This window comes from Mus caroli, unplaced genomic scaffold, assembly GCF_978045245.1.
Source record: "Mus caroli unplaced genomic scaffold, Mus_caroli_1 scaffold_16, whole genome shotgun sequence".
Taxonomy (NCBI): Eukaryota; Metazoa; Chordata; class Mammalia; order Rodentia; family Muridae; genus Mus; species Mus caroli.
The window spans coordinates 71,796,026-71,822,447 of NW_028227271.1; the positions used below are offsets into that span (position 1 = coordinate 71,796,026).

General features: G+C 40.1%; 1 protein-coding gene across 4 annotated transcripts in view; it reads right to left on the minus strand.

Annotated features, from left to right (window-relative positions):
* Positions 1-26,422, minus strand: part of Sema5a (semaphorin 5A) — a 460,555-nt gene that overhangs the window by 25,342 nt on the left and 408,791 nt on the right. For all 4 annotated transcript variants that reach the window (XM_021182965.3, XM_085832019.1, XM_029469705.2 and 1 more), the window contains one exon: positions 3,565-3,790. In XM_021182965.3, coding sequence (XP_021038624.1) covers positions 3,565-3,790 — 226 coding nt within the window. The remainder of the gene's footprint in view (positions 1-3,564; positions 3,791-26,422) is intronic.

The window sequence follows — 26,422 nt, forward strand, 5'->3', positions numbered from 1 at the left end:
AGTGCAGAAGATGGAGGCCTGGTTTGTGAAATTTCAGGGGGAAAATTAAAGACTCTCTTCAGGGCCATTGCTGTTTTTATTGTGAAGATTTTGTAGTTCTGGTTAGCTGGGGCTGAAGAATCAGCTGTGATTAACAAGATATCAGAACTACTAAAGCAAAAACTTTGCATTACTGGGACTATTGATGCTGGTTAGCTGGAGCTAAGAAATTAGCGGTGATTAAGAAGAGACCAGCATCGTTGAGGTGACATCTTCTGGGAAGTGTTTTCTGAAAGCACAAAGAGGCTGTGTTCCAGAGATAGGCAAGGTTGTACTCCTTCTGCAGTGGGACTTGGTAATGTGTAAGGGTCACCCAGTTGGTACTGGTTTTGAAGGCATGAAGGGGTCACACAGCAGCTCAGGCTTGGCACTGTGAGAGGCCATGGAAGGCCATTGGTGAAGGTGCAGCCCCAGTTGTAATTGAAGACCCAGGACTGAAGGGGTCACGCAGTGTTTTGGAGATGCCAGTACCACGAGATGACCACCAAGAGCAGCAGCAGCAGTGGAGTACAGGCATCTGGAGCCCAGAGGACGACGTGTGTGCTACAAAGGGCATGGCTGGAGAAGTGACCCAAGCCCTTGGAGGAGCCCAGAAGATCGTGAGTTGGATCCCAGACGTTGGACGGTTGGAGATTGATTTTTGCTTTGATTGTGACTGTGCCCTGATATTTTCCCTCTTGAAGGAAGAAACTGTTTTAGTGGAGCCCACAGTTAAGAGACTTTTAATTGTAAAAAGACTTTGGATTTTAAAAGAGATGGATATTTTGAAGAGATTGAAATTTTAAGAATATGTAAAGACTGTGGGACTTTTAAAGTTATTTAGATCTTGGGGATGAATAAGAATGTAAGGGTTGAGGCTTACTAGTGATGTGTTTGTGTGTCAAGTTGACAAGGGGTCAATTGTACTGGCTATTTTTGTGTCAACTTGACACAGCTGGAGTTATCACAGAGAAAGGAGCTTCAGTTGAGGAAATGCCTCCATGAGATCCAACTGTAAGGCATTTTCTCAATTAGTGATCAAGGGGGAAAGGCCCCTTGTGGGTGGGACCATTCCTGGGCTGGTAGTCTTGGGTTCTATAAGAGAGTAGGCTGAGCAAGCCAGGGGAGGCAAGCCAGTAAAGAACATCCCTCCATGGCTTCTGTATCAGCTCCTGCTCCCTGACCTGTCTGAGTTCCAGTCCTGACTTCCTTTGGTGATGAACAGCAGCATGGAAGTGTAAGCCTAATAAACCCTTTCCTCCCCAACTTGCTTCTTGGTCATGATGTTTGTGCAGGAATAGAAACCCTGACTAAGACAGCCGACTAGGCCATCCTCTGCTACATATGCAACCAGAGACACAATTCCGGGGGGTACTGGTTAGTTCATATTGTTGATCCTCCTATAGGATTGCTGACCACTTTAGCTCCTTGGGTATTTTCTCTAGCTCCTTCTTTAGGGGCCCTGTGTTCCATACAATAGATGACTGTAAACATCCACTTCTGTATATGCCAGGCACTGGCATAGCCTGATTTTTAATTTTCAACTTTTCATTTTGATTCCTCAAGAAATAAATGTTTATGGCCAGAACAGAAAAAGTTTGTCAGTGACTTGGTGAAAAGGTCAGCATATCTGACAAATGAAATGAAGGACAATCAGTTAAACATTAGTTTAAGATGAAGAATTAATAGCATTTTAGGATATGCGTTTTCCAAATAGACTTCAAAAAACTTCACAGGGTGTATGTAGGCTAATTATGAAATTACAGGGGATATAATTATACTGAAATCACAAGATTAAATAGGAAAAAATGAAATAATATCTGAAATTCCTCTTTGAATTCTCATTCTCATATTTTATTTAATAACCTTGATTGAAATGACAAGATCATCCATTATAGAATGCATGTTTTCAGTTAGTTCTCCTTTATCCTTCTCTTGGAATTTCCAAGTACATATTTTGTTCGAGCAACAGTAGGCTTTTATAAAAGAAGCTCTCTGTTGCTCATCTTTCAGGTGATGCTATTAGTTCTAAGTGATATCCTTATTTTCATAAGATCCTTTATCAGAATAGACTTCCTTTTAAGAAAGTGTTCTTTTAAACTCTACAGCAATCTTCTGTTAAACTCTACAGCAATCTTAGCTATGTCAATACTTGTAAACACAGTGGATGAAGAAGGGTGCTCTGAGAGTGAAGAGTGCATGATAATAAAGGCTATTCTTCAGATATCCAGGTAAGCTACCTGCTCCTAGAGAAGGCTTGGGAACATGAGAGCAGTGTGGCCCATCTCTTAAAGCTTGACTTGAATAGGAGAAACTCACAGTGCCCTCTCTAAATGTACTCTATCATAGCATTTCTTCTAGGCTTCACCAGTTACCTAGCAACAGTCAAAGTATAAGCCTGGCAGAAGAAATGTTTAGTCTCTCTCTCTCTCTCTCTCTCTCTCTCTCTCTCTCTCTCTCTCTCTCTCTCTCTCTCTCTCTCCCCCTCCCTCCCTCCCCCCCTCCCTCCCTCCCTCCCTCCCTCCCTCCCTCCCTCCCTCCCTCCTTCCCTCCTGGCCTCCTTCTTCCTCTCCCTCCCCTCCCCTCCTCTCCTCTCCTCTTCTCTCTTTCCCTGCCTCCTCATTTTCTCTCTCTTCTCTCTTTTCAACCCCCCTTTCTCATGCCCCCAAATAAACTTCACTTTTTCATATAGCTCAGGGTGGGGGACACCTCAGCATGGCCCCACTGAAGCACCCCTCTCCCACCTCATCATGCCACCACACTTTACAAAACATATCCTATTTGCATCCTTATCACAGGAAGGACCCTCCCTATGTCTGAAGAGCAGTCTATGAAAGCAATTGTTCTAGGACATTCTTTGTTACACTTGTGTTGGGAGAATCAAATAATATCACAATCACGAGAGTGCTGAGAAATGCCTGTGAATGTTCTGTCATGAGTTTTAACCGTCTTTCTCAAAATGTCATCCTCTAAGGACTTCTCCATGAGTGTCTCTTTTAAGAACTAGAATATATTTTGTGCAATTAGATACAAGTATTGGGGAAAAGGAAGAACAAAGAAAATAATGAAGCTATCAGGAGAAAGTCTCAACCATTGCTGTAGTGGACACAGATGAACTCCAGGAGAGATCTGCCCGAGCTACCATCACAGGTAGTACCTAGGCCAAGCAGTGGGTGGGACTGGACCTACCTTGGGCTTTCTACAATCACACTGAAGGGATTAACAAGACCACTAGGGCAAAGCACATTTAGTCAGATCAGATGTGCTATTTAAGAGAAAATTCACTTTATGGTATAAAAAAGGAAATGTACTTTTACTGTCTTTGTTTACTTTGAGTTTTTTTTAAAGAAGGGCGAAATCTAATGTTCTGCTACTATTTTTATTGCAACTACTATTTTCATCATGTTCTTTGATGCTAAGTAAATCACACACAACCTATTTTGAATCTACCATAAATACAACATTATTTGAACAGGGGCTCCCCCTATTTTTCTATTTCTTAGAGAGAAGGCCAAAGGCTTTTCATGGAATGGCCAGTCCCCTTACCGTCTGTGGAGCAGCCGCTGGTTCCATCGCTGGAACAGTACCGCATTTCTATCCTCTGCCTTCCTACTTCCAGCAAATTTGGATCTGGCAGGCGAGCTTTACAGGTATAGCGGAACCGCTGCTCATAGTGACCTCCATTGTCAGAGATGTTGACAGGTGTCCAGGGTGTCCAGGGTGTGGTCTTCTTCAGCTCCGGGCATGCATTGGTGTTACAAGGCTGGTATTCCTGGAGGTGAGGATGCACAGCATGTTTTACCCCTACAGCACATAAGTAGCTGGAGGAGGGGGGATAGGCTCCTTTCTCACTATGTCAGGGGAGCCTCAGAACTTTGGAATCTTAGATACTCAAAACTATATAACCCAAACAACACTTATGTTAAACGGTTCCCCAATAGAGTATTTAATTCTCAAGTCATCTCTAAAAGTAACCTGTGTTTTCTCCTGTATCGACAATAAGCATGAGATAGTAAACAGAACTGCATGTGAAAAAAAAACTGGCAAATTCTTAAAAAGACATCTACCTTTTACATGATAAGTTATTCACAATGTTGTTTATCTTGGTGTTTGTTTAGCTATTTTATTAAAGTGTTAGAGCTATAATACACTCTTTAGAGATTAAATGGCTTAATTTGAGATTAATGGGCATTAGAAGCCTTAGGAGCACATTCATAGCTTTGGGGTAATGGACTATCCAGACAGCCCAGGGCATGATGTCCAACCTGTAAGGTTTCCCCCTCTATTCCTCCTATTAATTTATAATATTTCTGTTTCTCTTCCAGCATTTCATACCTACATGTAGCTACAAGTTGGAGGGGCCTGGAAACTCAGTAGAGAATAGTTTTGAAGATCTATCAAGTGAGGCATACTGACTGGATAGGATAGAAATAGGTGATAAAAAATATGCCTGTCACATTAACCTATGCACTTGGTAATAAATACTATGAATACAGAATGAGGAATAGACAGTGGACCTTTGAGACAGTTCTGTGTCACAATTCTTTCATTTAGCCATAAAGGCTATTTCATTAAGAGAAAACTGACAACACATGCACCTATTTACTAGGATGCCGTAAAGATTTAAATTGATGTTAAACAAATACAAAGCAAGAGTTAAGGCATTTTCAGGACATGGCAGCACTGCTGCACTCATGAATATACCCTGCCTGTGGCTCTGTGCATAAGACCTGCACAAAAGAGAGCCATCCAACCCCAGCATGGGTGATGCAGACAGTAATAAAGTTCTACCCTTATCTGAGGAAGTACTGGCACTTTATAGCTGCTGGGGATAAGAAGTCAGTTTTACTTATAGATGTGGCCTGTGAGAAGTTGCTTATGCTCCAGTAGATGGTCCTAGACCCACACATGTATTGCAAACAGTAAGTGGACACAGCACCCTTTCTAAAACACGAGCACATGAAGTTTGGAGGGAAACAAGGTCTGGATATAACGGAGTAAATGATGGGAGGGAATTTGGGGTAGGTTAGATAAAGAAGAACATATTCATGTATGGAATTCTCAAGGAAGTCCCAATAGAAAGGCAAGCATAGTTATACTGGATGCTCTGCATTTCTGTGCTAGCAGGAGGGTTTCCTCTTTTCTGTTTCTTGTTGGGAAAGCCACCATTCTCCTTACTCCTCTCCCTTTCTGCCAGTGTAAGTTCTGTAATGGCATTCATAAGGAAGGATGGCTTCAAGACAAACACTTCATGCCTTGTTGTCGTCACATAACATCTACATGATGCTGTATTAAAATACTGGTAGAAATTTTAGGTCGAAAATAAATTTCCTTCAGGAAGGAGCATTTTCTGTGCTCTTATCATCTCTCGGTGCAAAGTTACTTCATCAGCTACCAGCATTTTTGTTATTTTGGAAACCTATTTCAATCTATAAATTGATGCTTTTTTTTTTTTGCTGTTGATTTAGAAATTTTCTTGGTGGCTTTGTTATATGTTTGCTATCACTGTCCTTTGTTCTTAGTGGAGTTTCTATCACCTGGATATGATCTCTTAGCTTTAACTTTTAATATCTCATCTTTTCTCTCTTACATTTTTTACTTCTTTATTTCCCCTGACATTTTAGGGGAGTTCCTAATTTATTAATTTCTGGGCTGTTTCCATAAATAGTTTGGGTACAGAGAGCCAGCTCTTCTGATCCATCTGGAAATTCCTGAAACACAGTTTCTCAATGCCAAGCTTTAGGCACCTAGGAAGCAGGTCACTCTGAGCTCAATGTCGAGCTTGGTGGTAATGGTAACTCTTCTCTGCACAGGTCCATCTCTGTCAGTCTAGATTCATTTACTCTTTTCACTGAAAACAATAAAATCTGGTTCTTATTTTTTTCTATTTTCTGGTTTAGGACGTGAAAAACCAATCTTCCTAATATAAAAATAAAGAGTTTCTAGCCTCTAGTTTCTGTGTGCCTATGACAGCAGCTTAAACTGGAAGACTAATGTGGCTCTTTATCTTGCTTGGTCTAATTATTTTAAGTAGATTCCCATAGTTTTCTTCCTTTTTCACAATGAGAATTACTCGGGAGTCATGTTTGTTAACAAGAGGAATTTAACACAGGACACGTAAGACTACTACAGCTGTTTCTCCAACTTAATACTCCTAGCCATTCCTACCAATTCACACCATCCGCACTCCAACAAACAGAGAGATAAATGACTTCATTTTTCTCTAAGGACAGTAAAATTTGGGAACTGCCTGCTAAATGGAAAAACAGCCCCAGTAAATGCTATAAACCCACTTGGGCAAGCAGGTGGATACAGCACATTGTCTTTCCTGTACTCGGCATAAAGGCTATCAAACAGAAGAGGAGTAAGCCTCCATCTGAACCCTTCTGTGCCCATTATGAGAAATGCTGGATTGAAAACTGTACAACACTATCATCTGATACCACATGGGCAAGTGTTCTGTTCAGGAATTCTTTGATAATGTAGACTTAAAGTGCAGTTGTGGGGGTTGATTTGTGAATTGTGTGTTTTTTTCAGCACCAGGGGCTTTAACTTTGCTGTAGAATAGTTAGGTCCTTATTTGTTATGAGGCTACCCCCAACAGTCCCTAGCTTCTTCACACCAGGATATCCAGCCTTTGAAATCTGTGGGTGGTACTCGCATTTGAAAGCAGGCTGCCATGTCTGGGTTGGCATCTACCAGAAGTACAGAATGTCACACATTCCTAGCAGTGACTGTGGCCCACTGTCTCCAAACATCAAGTTGGGCTCATTGTGTGTAAGTCTCCAAGGACTGCACCTATGTCCACGTTTGTTATCTCCTCAAAAGTTTAGCATGCAACACAGGACTTGGTTTACCAGCCTCTGAGGCTGGATTCTGCCTGTATTTGTATCTAATTATTAAAGGTTAGGATATGGTGAGGCCAATCTGCTTAATCTTAATTTTCCAAATTATGTATTGATTCAATTCAGTTGTGATCCCTTAGGCAGTTCAGCTGAATCTCTATGCTCCAGCTTACTGGTGAAAAGACCCCAAATTTGAAGGACTAGCACACAATTAAACAATAAAGAAATATCGATTTAAAAAAAAACAATTTTGAGGACTTAATTGGTATTATTTGACACACATGAGTCTTACTATTCTGATAGAAATGAATAGATAAGAATAGCTAGTAAGGCAATTTTAAGAAATTTCTTATAACGTGCTCTCCATGGATTCTCTATCTCAGCCAGCAAAGATCAAACCATCCATTTAAATTTTTAATCCAGAAGTCTGTGAGACCCTCAGCTGCCCCACATCTGCTTTTCTTCACTTACAGAGTAATGTAAGTGTAGCCTCTTGGGTTCATTTCCTACCCCATCTTAACCATGTCTCTTCTCCTTCAGGGGAAAATGAACATTGCATCACTTCAGGCTCATGTTGGAGAAACAAGGCAAGCACTTCACTAAAACTGAATTGTCGGTCTAAATTTCTGCCTCCATTATACACTGCAAGTTTGCAGGGATTAAAAAAGAAACTTTCACATTTTATCTTACATCACCAGTGTGAAGCAGTTACATGACTTGCCTGGTAAATGGGTAAAATGAGTTGATCATGGTTCAGATAAACCTATTCAAGAGGAATTCATATCAATTTGGCTAGCAAATTCAGATGGTTAAGTAGAGCCTCCTGTTTTGGTGTATATTTTTCCTTGGAGAAAACTAAAAGCATTTTGTAGATTAAAAATAAAGTAGAGAGATGGAGATGATCCAAGAAGAATTTTCATGCCACATGCTCAGTACAATGCGGGAGAAGAATCTTTAAAGTCTTTTCATCAATAGCTGAATACACAAACCAATTTATGCTCATATGGACAGAAAGGAAGTCTTTTGTCAAAATAGCCCAAAGTAACATGGAACAACCATTTTTGAGATGCTCTAGCCACCAGGCAAGGAGAGAGTAATGACTGCACGGTGATGAAAATGGAGGGAACCTCAGGAGGATGGCAGCAGTCCTAAAGAGGTTCCCTGAGAGAGGCAAAGGGAATGGAAAAGCACCTTAAGTTCAAACCTGGAAAGAAGTGGAGGAGATCTAGATTTGATATAGTCAGAAAGGAGAGATACACACAGAAACAACAAACAAACAAAGAAATAAAAATCTAGAGGTATATACAGCTCCCTTTCCATACAGCATTCATTTGAATGAAAATGAGCAAACATATTTTAAGAGAGTCCATAGAGGTGAGGATGACCTAAGAGAAACGCAGGAGAAAGAAAATGGCCTATCTAAAAAGATGAACCAATATTGGCAGGAAATTGTGCTGACTTTCACAAACGGTGAGGAGGCAGAGCAAGCTTTGAATCCTCAGGCCACTGTTTGGGTACCAGGAAGAATCTTCCCTCTTCAGGGAGGAAAACAACTTACCAGAGACCTAATGTTGCCCTGCTCCAATGAACAGTTGTAAAAGAAGAACCTAAATCACCGAACATGATTCACACAGTTCAGTCAGATCCCAGCACTCTGTTATCTTTTCCTAATGACAAGCAGCACAGAACTAGGTCAAGCTTACAATATCAAGCATCCATCCCAAGCATCCATCCTAAAATCATGGTTTACAATGAGTTAAAAACCCATAACCTACTATGAAAAGTCAGTCAGTTGAAACTGATGCAGAAACAACACAGGTGACAGAAACTCCAGTCAACAATATTGACAGACTTATTCTAACCTTGTTCCACATGTCTCATATGCCAGGAGAAATATTGAACATATTAAGTAGTGAGGTGAGGATATGAGAAACTATGACAGTGATATGCTGTTTACAACACTTGCAAAGGAGAGAGAGAACCCTAGACTACATTATGGGAACAACTGTAATATGACACCAAAACCAGATGAAAATTCAAGTGTGCATCTTCAAAGACGTTGGCTTGAAAGTTCTTATCAGGACATTACTAAATCAAATATAAATGTGCATATGTATACATTCTGTGTCAAATATAAATGTGCATATGTATACATTGTGGGTCCATATATAGCAAGTGTGTGCACATGTTGGTATCACAGTATTTCTCATGTCTTTAGTATTTGGAAGTTTGGAACTGAATAGACCTATTAAGCCTATGCTTGTTTTCATTCACTTGGATACTTGGAGAGGGAGCTGTTTGTATCTCTGGTTTTTTATTCGTTTGTTTGTTTGCTATCCCTGTGCATATCTCTGCTTTATGACTATATCCCATCTATTTCTCCTTCACAGGTACAAAGCCTGCACCATCCTCTCCACTGTCATTTGGACAAATGCTTTATAAGTGTTTATGTTACAATGACAACATCTGTCCTAATACAAGTGGTGCTGTTTTCCACCACATAGCCACTCAATGCACCAACTTCATATCACATAATTCCTTTATAACCAATGCCGTTGTCTATTTTCCATTTTATGCTGGTTCAGGTCCTGAACATGAAGGAGTCACAACCACCTTCCATAGGAACCTGAGCAGTTCACAACCCACTGGGTGGCAAGAGAAGAGCCCACCTCCGGGTCAGTTCTTACTTCCTATGTAACCATCCTGATGTCATTAGACATTGGGAACTCATCACTTGCCAACTGAGTGCTCAGGCATGATGGTTGGTGAGGATGCTTCTGCACACCAAGGAGCTTCTGCACCCTGACTCTTAGAGCTGTGGGTTTAGACAGCTGTTCCAAATACCAAAGTGCATGCCTTTGAATGAGGTTCAGAATGTGAAAGGGCACCACAGCAATCAACACTAACACTACACCCAGCTCCCACAAGTAACAGACATAGGTTCTAAGGAACCTATAGACTGTTCCTGCATTCTTGCTACACGGCCATAGACTAGAAAAGTACAGTGGAAGACAAACTGAATGTGAAAATTGTGTTGTAGCAATGGTGAGTGATTATACATGGGAATCCACTCATGATTTCCCTGTCCCTCACAGAAGCGGGTATTTCAGTACCGTCTCCTGGGTAACAGTATATGTTATGATATTCTATAGTCTTTAAAATTTAAAATTAGCACATGGAGTGTTAAAAATCACAATGGAATTTTCAAATAATGTGTAACTTTTAACTTCTCCTCCAACCTCAGCACCTCCCAGGCATTCCCATTGGTATCTTCCCCCAGTCTCATGTCCACTTTATTCCCACATAAAAATTCATAGTCAACATTATATTAAACAGGGGCAGTCTGAGATATTTGCTTTCAAACCAGGAAAGAGAAAAGAATGCTCACTCTCATCTCTCTTATGCGATACAGTGCTTGGAGTCTTAGAGCCATAATGCAAGAAAAAGATGTAAAGGGGTAAAAATTTTAAAAAGAGGATACAGATGAAATAATTTTACAGTTAAAAGGCCTTAAGGATTCCACCAGAGAACCCTTAGGTATAATGTACATTTTCAGAAGAGTTGTGAAACTACATACAGCACCCCCTCCCCCCACCCCAACTAGCCTTCCTAGGTCTTTGATATGTCCTTTACCTACCTGCAGGTTAATTTTTGTGAGCCTGTGAGCTTCCTTGGCAAGCTGTGGGGGCAGTGGGTATCACAGCTATTCCAGAGAAGCATGAACTGAGCCCCACACCTCAGGGGCTTCTGTGGTGTGGTGGTTTGAATAGAAATGGCCCCATGTGTTTGGATGATTGGCCTATAGGGAATGGCACTATTTGAAGGTGTGGCCTTATTGGTGTAGATGTGACTTTGTTGGAGGAAGTGTGTCACTGAGGGATAGGCACCTCAGAATGTCTGTAAATATTCATTCACTTTCTACCAGTAGCAAGTCTGGTTCTTCCTGGTGCATGATAACAAAGAAGAACTCCTGTGCTTTCTTACATAGAAAAGCTGTGGAGCATGTATGTGTGGGTGCACGTATCTATGTGCAGTAGAATATATATGCATGCACATAACAAACAGTAAGCTGGTTTTCTTTCTCCCACACTGCTTTAGACACTCTTTTTAGCAACACTGCTATCAACAGATCAAGAGAATAAGAAAATCCATGGTGCTGCTGGAGTCCTTCTTTGTGGCCAAGGCTGTGATTTGTAGGTACCTTTGCCTCTATGAAGTTGCCTCTCAAACGAGAAGATCCATCTATCCACTTTATTCTCTCACTAAAATGGCTGTAAATTCTTCATCTCCAGAAGTGAAAGGCAAAGATGCACACATCTTTTCTCTGGCAAATATCTTGCAATGAGATGAGAAATTCCCTTTGGGTAAAAGTGAACACACACCCTTGAGGGAAGTAAACAGGAGACCTCAAGTCTGTTTACTTTCCCTGGACTCATATGCTCTCCCAGGAAAAATGTTTAGTATGCTATGCCCACTTGAGAGAATTCACAGACTTTAAACATTCTTATGAGGAGTTCTGTGGGGTCCTGCATGATATGATAGAAGGTTAGTTAGTGAGATAAGTTGACAGAACTATCTCAGATCTTGTTTTTATAGGGATACTTGGGAACCACAACTGCAGATTACTTTAAGGAAATAAACAAAAAGTGAAGACCAAAATATCACCTGTGTGGTTTCTTGCCAGAAAATTATGTTGGCTGTGAGTACTTCCACATACTTATAGAAATTTTGTCTTCCTTAGTTTCGAAAGATTGTATATATGCATGTAATGGGTTAGGCAATCCCTCGTGAAACCATGGAAACAGTGGTCTATGTAGCATCCCATCTGGTACAGGCCCCTTGACAACTTGACTATGGAGCCAAGGCTCTGGTCCTAAGAGAGCATTCACAAGGTAATCCACTCAGTGTGAGAGACAGGTTCTAAGATATCTTCAGAAGTCCTCTCCCATTGGCACACCAACTGTGGAGAGAATGTTGGTGAGACCTCTGATGATGATGGGTAGTGGATTATTGATTAGGTCACAAGATCTATGGTTTTCTCCCAAAGGGAGATATTTTTGTTCTTTGAAGAACCAAGCATCCCATTTCAAAGCTGTTGCTAGAGTGGGTCTCTATACAAAGCTAATCAATGCTACGGAGTCATTGAGAAACATTTATTTTATTTACTTTATTAGTGTTTATCAATGGTAAGAACCATCACGAATATTTTGTTACTATAGTCTTATTATATTTGTCCCCTATTCTCCTATCCAGTCTCCTGACCCAACTGTTCCCCTTCCTCTGCTTCCAAGCCCCCCTTCTATACCCAACTGTCAAGCAACATCAAGAAACACTGACTTAAATTAAGATATGGGGGGATTCTTAAAATGAGAAATAATAGAGTTGGTATGGGAGCCATATGTTCTCAGAGATGCCCATCAGGGTCAAATGACTACAGCAACTCATGTAAGAGCCACCAGAGATGGTGCTACTTCGCAATAAACAGGTTCTTCAAAGGGACCACTGATTCTATTGCTAGGCTGATTCCACAGTTGGTTTCAATGGCTCAAACAAAAAAATCAGGATTATAATGCTATAGACCTGAGAAAGAGAAAAGTTAGCATTTTCTCCCAAATATATCTAGAATTTCAAAGATTGAAAATGAAACTATTTCTCTATCAAGTTCTTAGCCTGCTGACTCTACATTCTGATGAGGAAAGCTATCTAAAGAATCTTCCCTTCGTCTATGAGTGCCCAGTGAGTGCTAGACATGCAGGGAAGCCGCACTTTATAGTCTTTACTCCCCATGGGGTTTCTCTTCTGAGTCAGATTATTCAACTCTGCCAAAGACACAAGGTTGGTCATTCTTTAATATTTCGTCTTCACCCCTAAGCTTATCTTTGGCAAGCAGGAGAGCCTAGCAGCTCCACCCAGCTCTCTATGCCCCTATAAACCCATCCTTGTGCCTCAGCTATATCTTCTGTAAAAAGGAGTAATAACATCATCAAAGAACAATATAATAGTGATTAGTACTTATCAAGCACAATAATGAAGTTATTCCAAATAGTACACTGCCCAATACATATGACATCTTTGCTCTGTACAATGGGTCAGACAGAGGCAGACACATCACACAGAATATGGAACTATTGGGCATTCTTCAGACGTGGTGACTAGAGGAAGAGCTATCTAAGAAAGTAAGTTGTTACAACAACAGATACTTGTCCTGTAAGGGCTACATATACTTGAATGTATTTATCTAGCAGGGAAAGCAAGTTCAAATTTAACTTGTACCCATGTTCCTATGAGAATCATCTCAGTCTTTCTGTGTGGTAGAAATTGATTGTCTTTTAAATTGATTCTCATCTGAGTTTACATAAAGCTGTCTTCTTACAGGCTCATAATTTAGATAAAGATTTCATGCCCTAAGAGACAGCAGTAAGAATATTTAATCTAAAGGCTTCACATCTCGAATGATGTATCTTGAGTGTGCACAGCTAAGGTCAAGTCCTTGATGCATTTCATTTCATTGTTGGGAAACACTGAAACCTTTCTTTTGTGCTCTATGCTAAATTAAGTGTATTTGGGAAACTAAGAACATACTTTTATAATTGACATACATATTTCTCCATTAAAAACCCCATGGAAGTACATTTTTTGGTTCTATTGGAAATTTTACTATGGGAAATTATGTCCTTTTTAAATAAGAATACTCAAATGACCTTCTTTTTATAATGACATTGATTAATGAGAATCCTATTGCCTAGGCAATCGTTCCTGCCAGGACTAACAGATAATGATCTGAATATATAACCTTAAGCTTTTATATCTTCAAACTACAAGTCCAAGTAATATTGCCTAAATGATACTCTCTTTAACAACACTTAAGAAAATAAAAGTTCATGCTTTTCCACCATCAACCCATCAAACATGTCTCTTTCCACACCGTTGGGGCATCTATATTATGTGACAAGCTTTGAGCTCCATACTCAAGGGCTCTTAAACATTAAAAATGAAAATAAATATATAATGTTCCAGGGACATGCTTGAGAGTGTGGTGAGCTTCACTGGTGTGCACTAGGGAATCCAGAGGAAAGAAACATTTGATATTGTATTAACAAAAACTCCAGCGAGTCTCATGCAGCACTTCTGGCATTCTGTCTAGCAGGCAAACCATGTTTTTGTGCTAAGGTGATACAGTCTTGGTCAATCCCAAAAGTAGAGATGGGATACAGTCAACATCGTATTTGTTCTGTGCAGTCAGTTCTGGTTAAGGAACCTTGCTTGCTGCAACTGATGCTAACACAAATAAATGGAAAAATCTCAAACAATCTTTGGCCCCTTGAGAAACTTTTAAGTCTTCATATCAGAAAATAGGTTTCTCTAATTAAACAATAAGCTGCCAAAATAGTTAAGAATATGTATTAATTTCATCCCATAAGGATAAAAGCACCGGGATCTGATTTTTATAAAAGTTGAGGTCTGAGGAATGTCCATGCAGCATCCAGATGGAAACACTGAAGTGTGAGGGTAGGCGGTCTTGGTCCTCACTCACCACAAAGAATCAGGGGTAATTCTGATACCACTGTCCTGGATCGGGTTACCTCTCCCTGTCATTATGCTCATGGCTTTTCTCTGTGAGATGAGTGTGGCTTGTGATCTGCATGCAAGGGATGCTTCACGGCATCAGTAGTCTGTCTATAGGAAGTGACAACATCATAAGAGAACAATTTGTCTGAGCATTCTTAATGGATATATTTCTTCTCTCTCTCTCTCCCTACCCCCCTTAAGTCTCTGTGGTTACATTGGGGTTGGGCTTATTCATTCCAGCTAATCTTTCATAGACACGGGTTCCATACGGCAGATTGAATAAATTTTAAAACTGACACCTGTAATATAACATGTAGTTTTTGTTCTTGCCATTGACCATCAAACAACAAACTACAAGTGTTTACTGAGCATTTACATTGGATTAGGTATTAAAATCAACCTAGAGATTTTAAACTATCCAGGATGATATGTACAGATTATATGTAAATGCCATGCCATTTCAATTCAGACATGCAGGTATCCTTGGATTTTAGTATGCAAGGGGTGTGTGTGTGTGTGTATGTGTGTGTGTGTGTGTGTGTGTGTGTGTGTATGTGTGTGTGTGTTTGAACCAATCCCCTTCGATTACAGAAGGAACACTGTACTGACAATAATATTGATACATTATATTTTTTATTTACGTTTGCTATAGCATACTCTTTGCATCCATTTAAATTTTACTTTCATTTATTTTAATTTGTTGGTCAGCATTTCGGCCAAGTTCTGTGATCTCATATTCATGATCTTTCTATCACGCCCGTGTAGTACTCTAGTGTATTAGTTACTTTTCTGCTGCTGTGACAAAATACATGAACAAAAAACACTTAGAGGTGAGCCAGGTTTATGTAAGTTTAAGGTTCAAAAAATGTTCAGTGCAACACAGTAGGGAGGCATGGCTACAAGAATGTGAGTCTGGTGGGCCCATTGAGGGTACAGAAAGATCAACCATTCTACCAGGAAGCAGAGAGACACAGAGAAGAGAAAGTGGGGAAGACTATAAAACCTTAAAGCTAGACCTCAGGATGCTCCCCCCCACCCCCGCAAGGTTTTGTCTCTTACAGGTTCTGTGACCTCCCCAAACAGCTCCAACAATTGGGACAAAGGTTCAAATATGTGAGCCTGTGGGGCACACTTTCCATTCAAACCACCACACTAGGAAGTTGATGCTTATGCCTGTTGGGCAAGATTCAAAAGAAAAGTCACACAGCCAGATGTAAGGGCATCTTAGTCTTTGCCCCACTCTGAGAGTCAGCAAAATCATCACCAGTCACCTGGTTTCTTTACTGAACCAGATGCTGGCTGCCATCATCAATGTGGGATGTGGCTGCTCTTCCACAGAGGATGCATCTACTTGGGATGCTTAAGATGCTTCACTTGAATTTATATGCTAAGCATTTCCAGACTTTAAAATCCTTTGCATATGGCAATGATAGAGACCAGCTTATTGATCTAGACATTTCCTATAAGATAATTGTCCAAATTAATGTTTACAGGCTATTCTGCACAATGGATTTTATCTCTTTAAATATGATTTGGGACTCTTTCTACTCTACACTCCTAAAACATAAAGTGGTGATTAAATAATTTAATAAACTTATTCCAAATCCACATTTTAGTCACAGATATCTATCATAATGTTTTCTGTATGTAAATTCCAAATTTTGAGTTGTATAAGGCTTCTCCCTTTTCTTACACCCACACGCGCGCACGCACACACACACACACACACACACATACACACGCGTGCACACACATGCACAGACACATCGCCCACAATTACTTTCATATATTGAAGCATAAAGGCTAACGGGGCTCATTCATTCACGATTTTCTATACTTGGAAAATGGGCAGAAATATATCTTAGAACATTCTTTTTAATAAGCATAAGGTGCATTTTCCTTCAAGATCATCTTTCAGATCTATGGAAAATGCCCCAGTTGATATACTTAGAATTCTGATTTTGGATAGCTTTTAAATTTATTCTCTTTTCTAGGAAAATACTGCAAAAGTTAAGCAATTATGTTCAATGTTTTTGTTTCAATGCTGTTCAATAAGACAAAATTTCCATGGGGTGGTGGTATAAAAATATATGCTCTTCCAAAATAGGAACACAGTGTCTCTAAATTGCTTCATTTTCTTACAAATATCCATATATAAAAATTAAAAATAAAACTTTCTTGGTGAGTGTGACAATCTGTTTTTCATTCCTACTGCTGCTTCTAGACCATTGGAAAGAATGCCCACAGAGCTGTCTGCACAGGCATCTCTTCCATGGATTCTGAGATTCAGACTGTGACAATCTGTTTTTCATTTCTCTGTTTCTAGCCAAGCCCTGCATACTCGCTATTTATCAGTACAAACTTGGCAAGCACTAGTACTCAGAGCCCCACCCCCTTCCCCAGTCAAACATGACACTAATGGCGTCCAGACTCCAGAAGACGAGCCAGAGTTCAATGGGTGACTTGTGGTAACTTCACAATGGTATCCAAGAGCTTGGGAAGTACTAACTCCTCAAACAGTCAAAGGAAACAAAGATGAAGCTACTATGGGCCAAGTGGGAAGAGTCGAGAAGTCCATCTATTTAGAAGCCCCCTACCAACTGTGACCAGTTGAGGCTCAGCCTGGTCCTATTCAGCAGGGACTGTAGTCTAGAAGAATGGCACATGCCATCTAATGGACAACCATTACCCAGTAATCTCCAGCCTTTGAGCCACAGGCAAGAGAGCTAGCAGGAATCTCTTGGACAGGTAATTGCCAACCTTCACATGCTTACTCCTTTGCCTTTGCCTTGATAAACTGAGTTTTCTGTGGTCTCCAGCATTAGCAGTGAATACTGCCAGTCCTGGCAGGGAACATCATCCCTTTCTTTGCTTTAACTGAAAGGCTTCTATTGCTGCAAACCTTCCTTAGGCATCCTTCATTACCTAGGAGAAGTGGCTCCCATTCTTTATTGAGATTTTCCTTGGTTACCTGTTATGCAACCAATTTAAGGTTATCCCCAACTACTTTACAAATAAAAATGAGACTCAGGCTATGGTTATTTTATATGGCTTGACAATAGGTAACCCCTAAATTAATCTTCTAACTGCTGGTCTGACTATCTGCCCTGTGGTGTAGCCCAGATACTTGCTGTTTCTCCTGGTCATGTGCTCACTGTCTATCTCCCCTCACGGTGGTTTCCTCTCGCCTCCTTCTTTCTTCTTCTCTTCCTCGTCTCTCCTCCTCCAACCAGGTCACTTCAAACCCACCAACCTCTAATCCTCCAGTAATTGGCTGTAGTCACTTTTATTTAACCAATCATTTTAAATCAAGGAACAAGGTTTACATAACAAAAGCTTATAAACATGGGAAGTACCTTATGGGCCTAGACCTTCAGATAGAGAATTTGGCATTATAATGCACAGCAATAGACCAATCCTCAACAGTAACCTCTTATGAATGAATGTTGAATTTTATCGAATGTTTCTTCTAGAGTTATTGAAATTACTATAGCATTTTTCTCCTCAGGTTATTACTAGAAGATACAGTCTTTACAATAGCATTCACTTGGGATGATAATATATATATATATATATATATATATATATATATATACACACACACACATATATATATACACACACACACACACGTGTGTGTGTGTGTGTGTGTGTGTGTGTGTGTGTGTGTAAAACCTGGTGAATTTGTTTTGTGCAAGATATCTACAGCTTGTGCACTTCATAAAAGAAGATCCTTCAGGTAGACGTGAATGAGGGCAGGAGCTAAGAGAGCCATGAGATTTGTGTAGGGAGATCTGAACTCAGAGAGATCACACTAACCTTTGTTGTAGAATATGCTAACTGTTGCCAAGACCTAGGTCTGTGGTGTTGGGACATTTGGCACAAGAGATGTGTTTTTTAACATATTAACACATACTACCCTGAAGATTAGTTGTGTTCAGGTCACATCGACTTCTAATCCCCAAGACAACATTATTTACCCAATCGCCATCAACACTCCATCCTTGGTCAAACCCTCACCTGTTACAGAAGCCTTTGCTTTCAAACAAGATTCTCTCTGCTTGGGCTGCTACAGCTAGTTTTGTTAACTAGCTTTTTAACATCGAATGCATTAATCAACTGTGGTCCAAAGGTGCCCAAGAAAGATGTTCCCAACATCATAAATGAGGCAACTTTACATTAAAATGTTGCAACAACTGTCAGCATGCCTCCTTACAAAGACAGTGGATGCTTGGATAATGTGGAAAGACCATGGATTTGCATTGCTGGTCCCAAACAAGGGGTATTTATACTTCAGTTGGAATAATGTTGACCTTCTCACATAACACTTAACAAATCACTCACTGTGCAATTACTTCATCCTGGGAACTGAGAAATTTTAAGGGTGTGAGTGAGCAGAAGAGACAGGGTGCCTGCACTTGGGAACCACTAAGGCTCTAATGGTAAAACACAGAGGATAGTTCTGCCTTCTCCTGTCTTCTCCGTTTCAGTGAACTGATCTTGAAACAGTCACAGGCATGCGGTTATGATTTAGAGATGTGACAAGGACATGCCTGTCACACACAGAGCCCAACTGAATAGGAAATGTCCCTGTTGTAATACTAGTCCTGTTCTAGATGTTCATATAGAAAGCCCCACTCCCAGCTCTCTCCTTGCCCAATGTACTTATGCCTGAGTTTAATGCAGATTCTCTCCAACCAAATGCAAACAGAAGAAGAGCAGCAGTGAGTTCAGACATCCTTACAGACCTACTTACTTTATAACTTTACAGCTGTATGGAGTTGAAATAGGTTTTCTCTCACACAAGTAGCCCTGGCCAAGCTGAGAACCAAGTGCTGAGGATGACAGACAAGGCCTCCTAGAGAACAGGACAGCTGTGAGGACTGGAAAAGCCAGCTAAAGGCCTCCCAGTGAATTGCATCTGTTTAAAGGCATTAGATAGTGTGGACTACAGAACTCCAAAACGATGCCAATGGTGTTGTGTTTGTAGTTCCATGTTGAACACGCATTTGTTAAATTACAGCTAGGAGATGTGGGTGTCTTTGTTTGTTTGTTTGTTTGAGTTTGTTTTGTTTTTGTTTTTATTTTTATTTATTTATTTTCAAGTTCTGTTGCTGCTTTTCAGTGAGATTGGCAGAGCATGGGAAACCTGCAGGCAAGTTCCTTTTCTGTATACCAGGGCCTGTTCCTCAGTAAATATTGAATGGACCTGTAGACTCTTCAGTGCAGAGGCAGATTACTGTCAAGGACTCCCGGTATGATACCAGTGATGCAGCCAGCGGGCTTGTAAGGCCAGCATCTCAAGAGGCAGCAAATATCTGAATAAACATATTCTATGAAAGGTCCCAGAGAGCACTGGTCCTATAAACTCTCAGCTGTCATGTTAATGCAGCAATGATGACCTGCTTGTCCAGGGAATTTCATTTCATGCATAACAAACATGAAGATACTAAATTGGTCCTTCTATCCTTACTTGAGTGTGGTGACCTGTGAACTGTTCTGTGATCTTAGTCATGCCACTTTCACTGGATCTCTGCTATCCCCTCAGTAAATGCACCTTCAGAAGAGAGTTAAGCTGCTCATTCTTAGAGGTACATCTCAAACAGATGTGCTAGGACTTGCTTTTTGAGAGGACCAAATGGGGCTGGTTGGGTAGCTGTGTATGGACCACTGTATAGGAAGATGTTAGTCAATGTGAAAGGCTAAGCAGGTTTTTTGGGACATTCTACATTTCTGATCTCTATTCCCCTCTTGTCTCTAGAAGCCTGTACAGTCTTGGAAAATCACGGCCAAAAGCCACCCATTATTGAGACCAATTTTAATGTTATAAAACAAAAAAAGCCAGTAACAGCATTATGGGATGATCCTCTTTGGAATGGGACTAAGTTCCAAAGTATATGGCATATTTTTGAGGGGCATTTAACTTAAAATTTTTTCTCTAACTTTAACAGTGGCCTTTGAAGTAACAGAGATAGTAATTGTAAGGGAAGTTGAAAGGATGACAGAGATCAAGTGCATATTGTCTACATGTTTGTGTACACACTGAAAGTATGGATCTGTATCTGTATAGAAAGTACTTATCTGCACACTGCGGAAAAGTAGTATGACTACATGTATATGTATGTAGGTGTACATGCCACATACACATACATACACACATATACATACATGTACATATACACATTCATACACACACATACACGCATATACACTCATACACACACACTCACACCATGTGATAGGTTCTTTTAAATCCAACATGATTCTGTTTGTATTAAAGGAAAATAATTTGAAGTATGATGTAGCTTCATCTGCTGAGTACATGGAAGGACTTATACTATAGAAACATGAAGTAGAATATGTCAGATCTTCCATTAGTATAAAGCCTCCTCAGAGGGAGCAGGTGAAAGGCCTGCTCAGGACCCCCATAAATGTTGTGACTTACTCTCCAAGGTTGAGTGCAGAACATTACTTTTGCATATATCTTGGAATGGTATAGGTCATACTCATGGTCTGAATCTCAGCGTGGACAGATCCTGCACATGCTCACTAGCCTTGTTTCCCACCCACAGATGACACACCCCTCTCAGCTCTTACTATCTCTCCTAATGGTTTTACTGCCTCTGTGACCTCACTATTTCCAAAGTGTTTGTCTTGTATTCTTTTTTCCCAAGTTGGAAAGCAGGCTTCTTCACGTTCGCAAACTTCCTTTATTCACCTGCTTCACTCACACAGCACTGACTGTTTACAGAGCATGGGTGTAAGGCATTCCCTGGTGACTAAATACAAGGAGAGTGAATTGCCCATCACGGGGCACCTCACAGATGTGAATCCATCATTGAGAATTTCTCTTCTTCCACATGTAAAACTTTTTAAAAGTAAACAGTACCAGCTGAGGTCACTCCAAGGAGGAGATAATTTAATTTTCAAAGAAGGTACATGTAGGAGACAGAGTTCTTTTCCTCTTCTTCACTTTCAGATGTCAAGGCCTTATCACCAAAAGCTATTAGCAGTTGCAAGCAGATAAGAGAAAGAAATACATTAAGTAAGCTTTCTACTGGAATTGCCTTGCAAACGTGAGTGTGTTCTGCTTGATGTCTGGGTTTGCTGTCCCTGCCACTTTTGTCCCATACTCTGTTAACTTTGAATGCTTTGGCGCATGTGCTTCGGGTTTCAGTGGTATAATAAACATTTGGAAAGATTCCAGAATTTGCTCCTTGAGCTACAACCATTTCTTTCTCTTGAAAGATGACAACAGAGTGTCTTCCTTCATGGATTTTTCTCTAATAGTCTTGGATTGAGTAGGACCTGGGATCAGTATATCCCTGGACAGACATAGATCTTGTCTTACCTCACAACAGAAGCAAGATGCCAAAGGTATGGATGCTTCTGTCTCACATGATGTGGCTTATTAAAACAATGTAAGAATGTTACATGGTGTGAGCCAACTCCTTCTCCAACAGTCTTCCTTGCAGGTTTGAAGTGGAATACCATGAAATCTTGCCAGTAAGATTTAAAAATATGGTATATGATGTGAAATAAGGAGATGCCTGAGCTCAAAATGTTAGGTATCATGATGTCAGCTATCACAAGATTGACACCAGATGGAACCACTGGGCCCCAGAGCAGCATGACTCATCATTTGGATTTTAACTGACAATGTTTAATTGCTTCTAAAAATTAATGTGGTATTCCAACTAAAAAATATTAATGAAACAAGATGAAGAGAGCAGCTGTGGCTAGACACTTCTGTGTGTGTTCACATTTCAAGGGTTTGGAATCAGGCTTGAGTTGTTAGAATGCCTTAGGATTATTAAAGAGAAGCATTGGGAAAGCAGAAATGACGGCATCTGTGGAAAATATTCAGTGTATTAAAGCATTTTTTTCATGCTCCAACATCTGTTGCTTCCTTCCTTAGTTAATTATAAGTTGCTTTGAAAATTATTATGTATGTGAATTACTTTTAACAACTTAAATTATACATGTTAAATAATAGCACAAGAGGCATTGAAATGAAATGAAAACAAAGATAAAACCTTAAGCAAAATACATATTAAATCGCATTGTAGATGTAATTAAACATTTAAGTTCCATCTGCAGCAGAAGAGTGGTCTCCCAGGAGCCAAACCAGACCCATCCACAGTGCTGCTATCAAACTTACTTTAAGATCCTCTGGGTACATCTGCCTTTGTGGCAGCTATTTTCCAGCATGTCCTCATCTTCATCAATTGAAACTAGTGTTCAACCCCAGCACTGCCACATGAATTCTGTCATGATGCTACTGTCTCCTAGGCTATTTTAGTTAAGAATTATGTGTGATATTTCCCTATCTATCCCTTTGGTTTTAACACCACCCATTTCTGAGACAAGGGCTGAATATTTTCTGTGTAAATGATAGAACATAAGGAAGAGCCATGGTACTCAGAATGTAGGGAGAGGAGTGTAAACTTCAGGCAAATATCTAAGATTGGGAGACATACAGGCTTTTCCCAGAGAGAGGCAGACTGTAGTGTAAATGGCATGGTAGCCCAGGGGATGGCAATTCTCTAATCAGCGGGACATCGGCTTTGCTTTGCTCATGCTTGGTTGTAGGAATGTGTCAATGAGGCAGTATGGTGGTCCCTAAAGCTTGGAACCTACAGGAGTCATGGCTTTCCTTGTCTTCACAGATTCCTGTACATTGATGGAGCAGAGTTAGTATTCATGCCTTGGATAAGACCACCCCGTCCAAGCTGCCATAAGACTAGAAAATGCAGGGTAACACCATGGCCCCAGTGTGAGGGGCTGCAGGATAGACTGAAATATTTAAAGACGTAGCCCATTGAAAAGGATGAAAGAAGTATCCTCTATATTACAAATTGTGTAGTAGAACAGGAAGTCCTATTCTACTGGTGTGTCCACAAGAAGGGCACAAAGGCCTACTTGGGTTATATGAACATCTTGTTAGAAATCCATTAAAAAAAAAGCACTGCAAATGTAATTTCTTCATTTAATTAACAATTGCCCCATACAAACAGAAGCAGATAGGATGAGAAAATAAGCCCCCCCCCATTTGGACATGAGACTTTAAATGGACTAAAAATTGCAGTGGATGCTCTACCCAGATCACAGACAATTATCACAACATTGTCAGCAGAGAGTAAGTCAAAGATGAAGAACATGACTGGAAAAGAAGATGGTTTGAATGTACTTAAATTTTCTTCAGTGCACTTAAATAGAGAGCAAAACCACTTTACCTACTTATGTAAAATATTCATGAAATCCCACTCCTCATTGAAGAGCTATTGACAGTTAATGGATGCGACAGAGAGGTACTCAGTTTTCAATTTTCTTTAAAGGTGTGGTCCTTAGTATGGTAGGACAATCATGTTCTAATGAATGGGCCCATACTCATACATATATGGGCAACACAAATTTTACTCAGTGATGTGTGTAGGTATGTATGTGTAACACATGGGAGGTGTTGTTAGTAGAAGGAATTATAGAAAGAATTGTAGGCGATTATGATCAAAATATATTCTATGCATTCATGAATTAATAAAAAGAATTAATAAAGATTATATTAAAATGATAAGGATTCTCTTAAGCTGAGCATTGTATATGTTGCGGCTTCATAAGATCTACTCATTCTGTAGGCATTACGTATTCACAAAACCTAAAATATTGTGCAAACACGAGGAAGTACTACTGCCAGGCTTCTTCAACTGAACTTTATGTATTTTATCATTAAGCATTAAAGAATCTCTGCCACAAAATTGATTAGTGAACTCTAAAAGGGAAGTGTGTGTGTGTGTGTATGCACACACACATGAATTTATGCATGTGTGGAGTATGTATATGATTTATATCACTTATACATTAGAATACATTTCCTTCATGAAAATTCTTTTTAATTAGTTTTGCCACCACAGTATTTGAATCATTGTAGACAGAACAAAAAAAAGTATTCTTTTCTTTACAGAAAGAAATCTGTGCAACAGAGCTTTCTAACTCTATAAATAAAACATTTTTGTGAAATATTCCAGATCTCAATACCAACAGCAATTTCCAAAGATTGTAGATGGTTATTTATATGTCCTAGAGGCAGAGTTGTGATGGATTAATTCCTGTAATCCATCATTTTTCCTTTTCTCTCCATCTGTATTATGCATCATTCTTAAACTTGATTGCCAAACTTTCGGATGCTAGATTTGAGAAAATGTACACTTCTGTGGCCATCCGCCCCACTACTCAATTTTGTGTACTGACATTAACTTTTACAAAATGCACCAGCCTCTTCTAACAACATGTGGAGGCTTTACTCTGACAAACTTTCATATTTTCAAGCTTTTCACGGAGCTATTTCATAACAAAAGAAAGCAAACTTCACATTGCCGTGCTTATAAAGATGTAATTTTCAGTTCCTGCTAGGGTTATCGATCAGATCATTCCTCTTGAGAAGAATCCTTGCAAATCTAAGTAAATGCCCCTTACAAACAGCACAGTGCTGTAGTTCCTCATCTGATCTTCATCTCAAAGGTCAAGATCACCTGTTTAGTCTTCCTAATAACACATCATGTGAAAATCCTTGTACTAGCTCATTCAGTTACAGTCATTGCTCAGGGAGCACACACCTTTTCTTATCTGCTATTAATGTCATTAGAAGGGCAGCTTCCTTAAAGGGAAGGCAGCTAAAATGAATTGGATTCAAACTAGCTGAAGCCATGAAACACTTTTGATCCCATGCCTCAAATCTCATCTTGTGGATAGCAAGGCTGGCTTCTAGGAAGTGAGGCCCATTACAGCCTGCTGTTCTGTCTTCTGTCTTTGTTCCTGATCCCTTCAGGATGACAGTGAGTGGGCAGCGGCTACAGTTCCACTTCCTGATACTAACTTCTGGAATAAAGGGCTCTCACCTTCCTGGGGCTCTTTTTAAGAATCAAAGTGACCTGGTCTGGAAATTCCAAGCAGCTTTTCCTTGCATATAGCCAAGGAAAGAAACAGTTTCAAAGGATGGAGAATCTCTATAATGCATAACAATGTCTGGTAGGAAATGAGATGATATAGCCTAATAGTAAGTACTCACAGGTATTTGATGGATGGAAATTTCCAGGGGTCTCTGGGATTTTGCAATGGAAAGGAGCCTCAGCAGCACTAAATCCCAACCAGTGGACAGTAGCTTCAGAAACTCTGTTCTCATTGGTTTGGCCCAGCCTGCTCAGACTTTATTTTCATGAAGTCAGATGTGGAAAGTAACTCAAGGCAAATCATCTCTGCCTTTAAGGCTTTGGAAAGGTGGTGGGTATTTTACATCCACCCTTACTCACCAGGGTACAGATAGCTCTTTATGTTCAGTCTTCTCTACATTCTGCAGACACTGTGAAATACAGTCTAGTAGCATCCTTCATCCAGGGGATCCATGAAAATCAGGAGCTTTTAAAAGGCACCTTCTGGCTTTTCTGTTTTAAAAGGCAATCAGATCCCTGTTGTCCATCCCAATGACATTAATCTCAGTCATCAAAAGGAGTTTTTCCTTCCTTCTTCTCTCCCTTCTTTCTTCCTCACTGCTGTAAATTTATCCCTCAATCTTTCTGCTCTAAGGCCTTGTCTTAGTTCAGACTACTGGTCTCCAGTTCTACTTCACATAGAGCTCAAACCAAGATGTGAGGTTTGCTTCTCTCAGTAAACTGATACATAGTAGGATTCAATATGAAGCTTGGGGCCAAGATGTTTCAGAGGTTCTGAAGAAGTCATTAAGATATCAAGCATTCAGAACAGGACTGGAGTGGTACCAATGGTACACTCTTCATCATCAGGATTCTGCCAATACAATACCTCCTTGGAATAATGTATTGCATAACCTGGCTGATGTATGCAGTAGCTTTATGGAAGAGGGCTGAATTCAGTATCAGGTGGTTCCTGACAAGAACCCAAGTTATGTGGACACTGCACTCTGGAGTCACTATGTGATTGATGGTTCTTCAGCTTTTAATATTGCTCACCTCATGAAA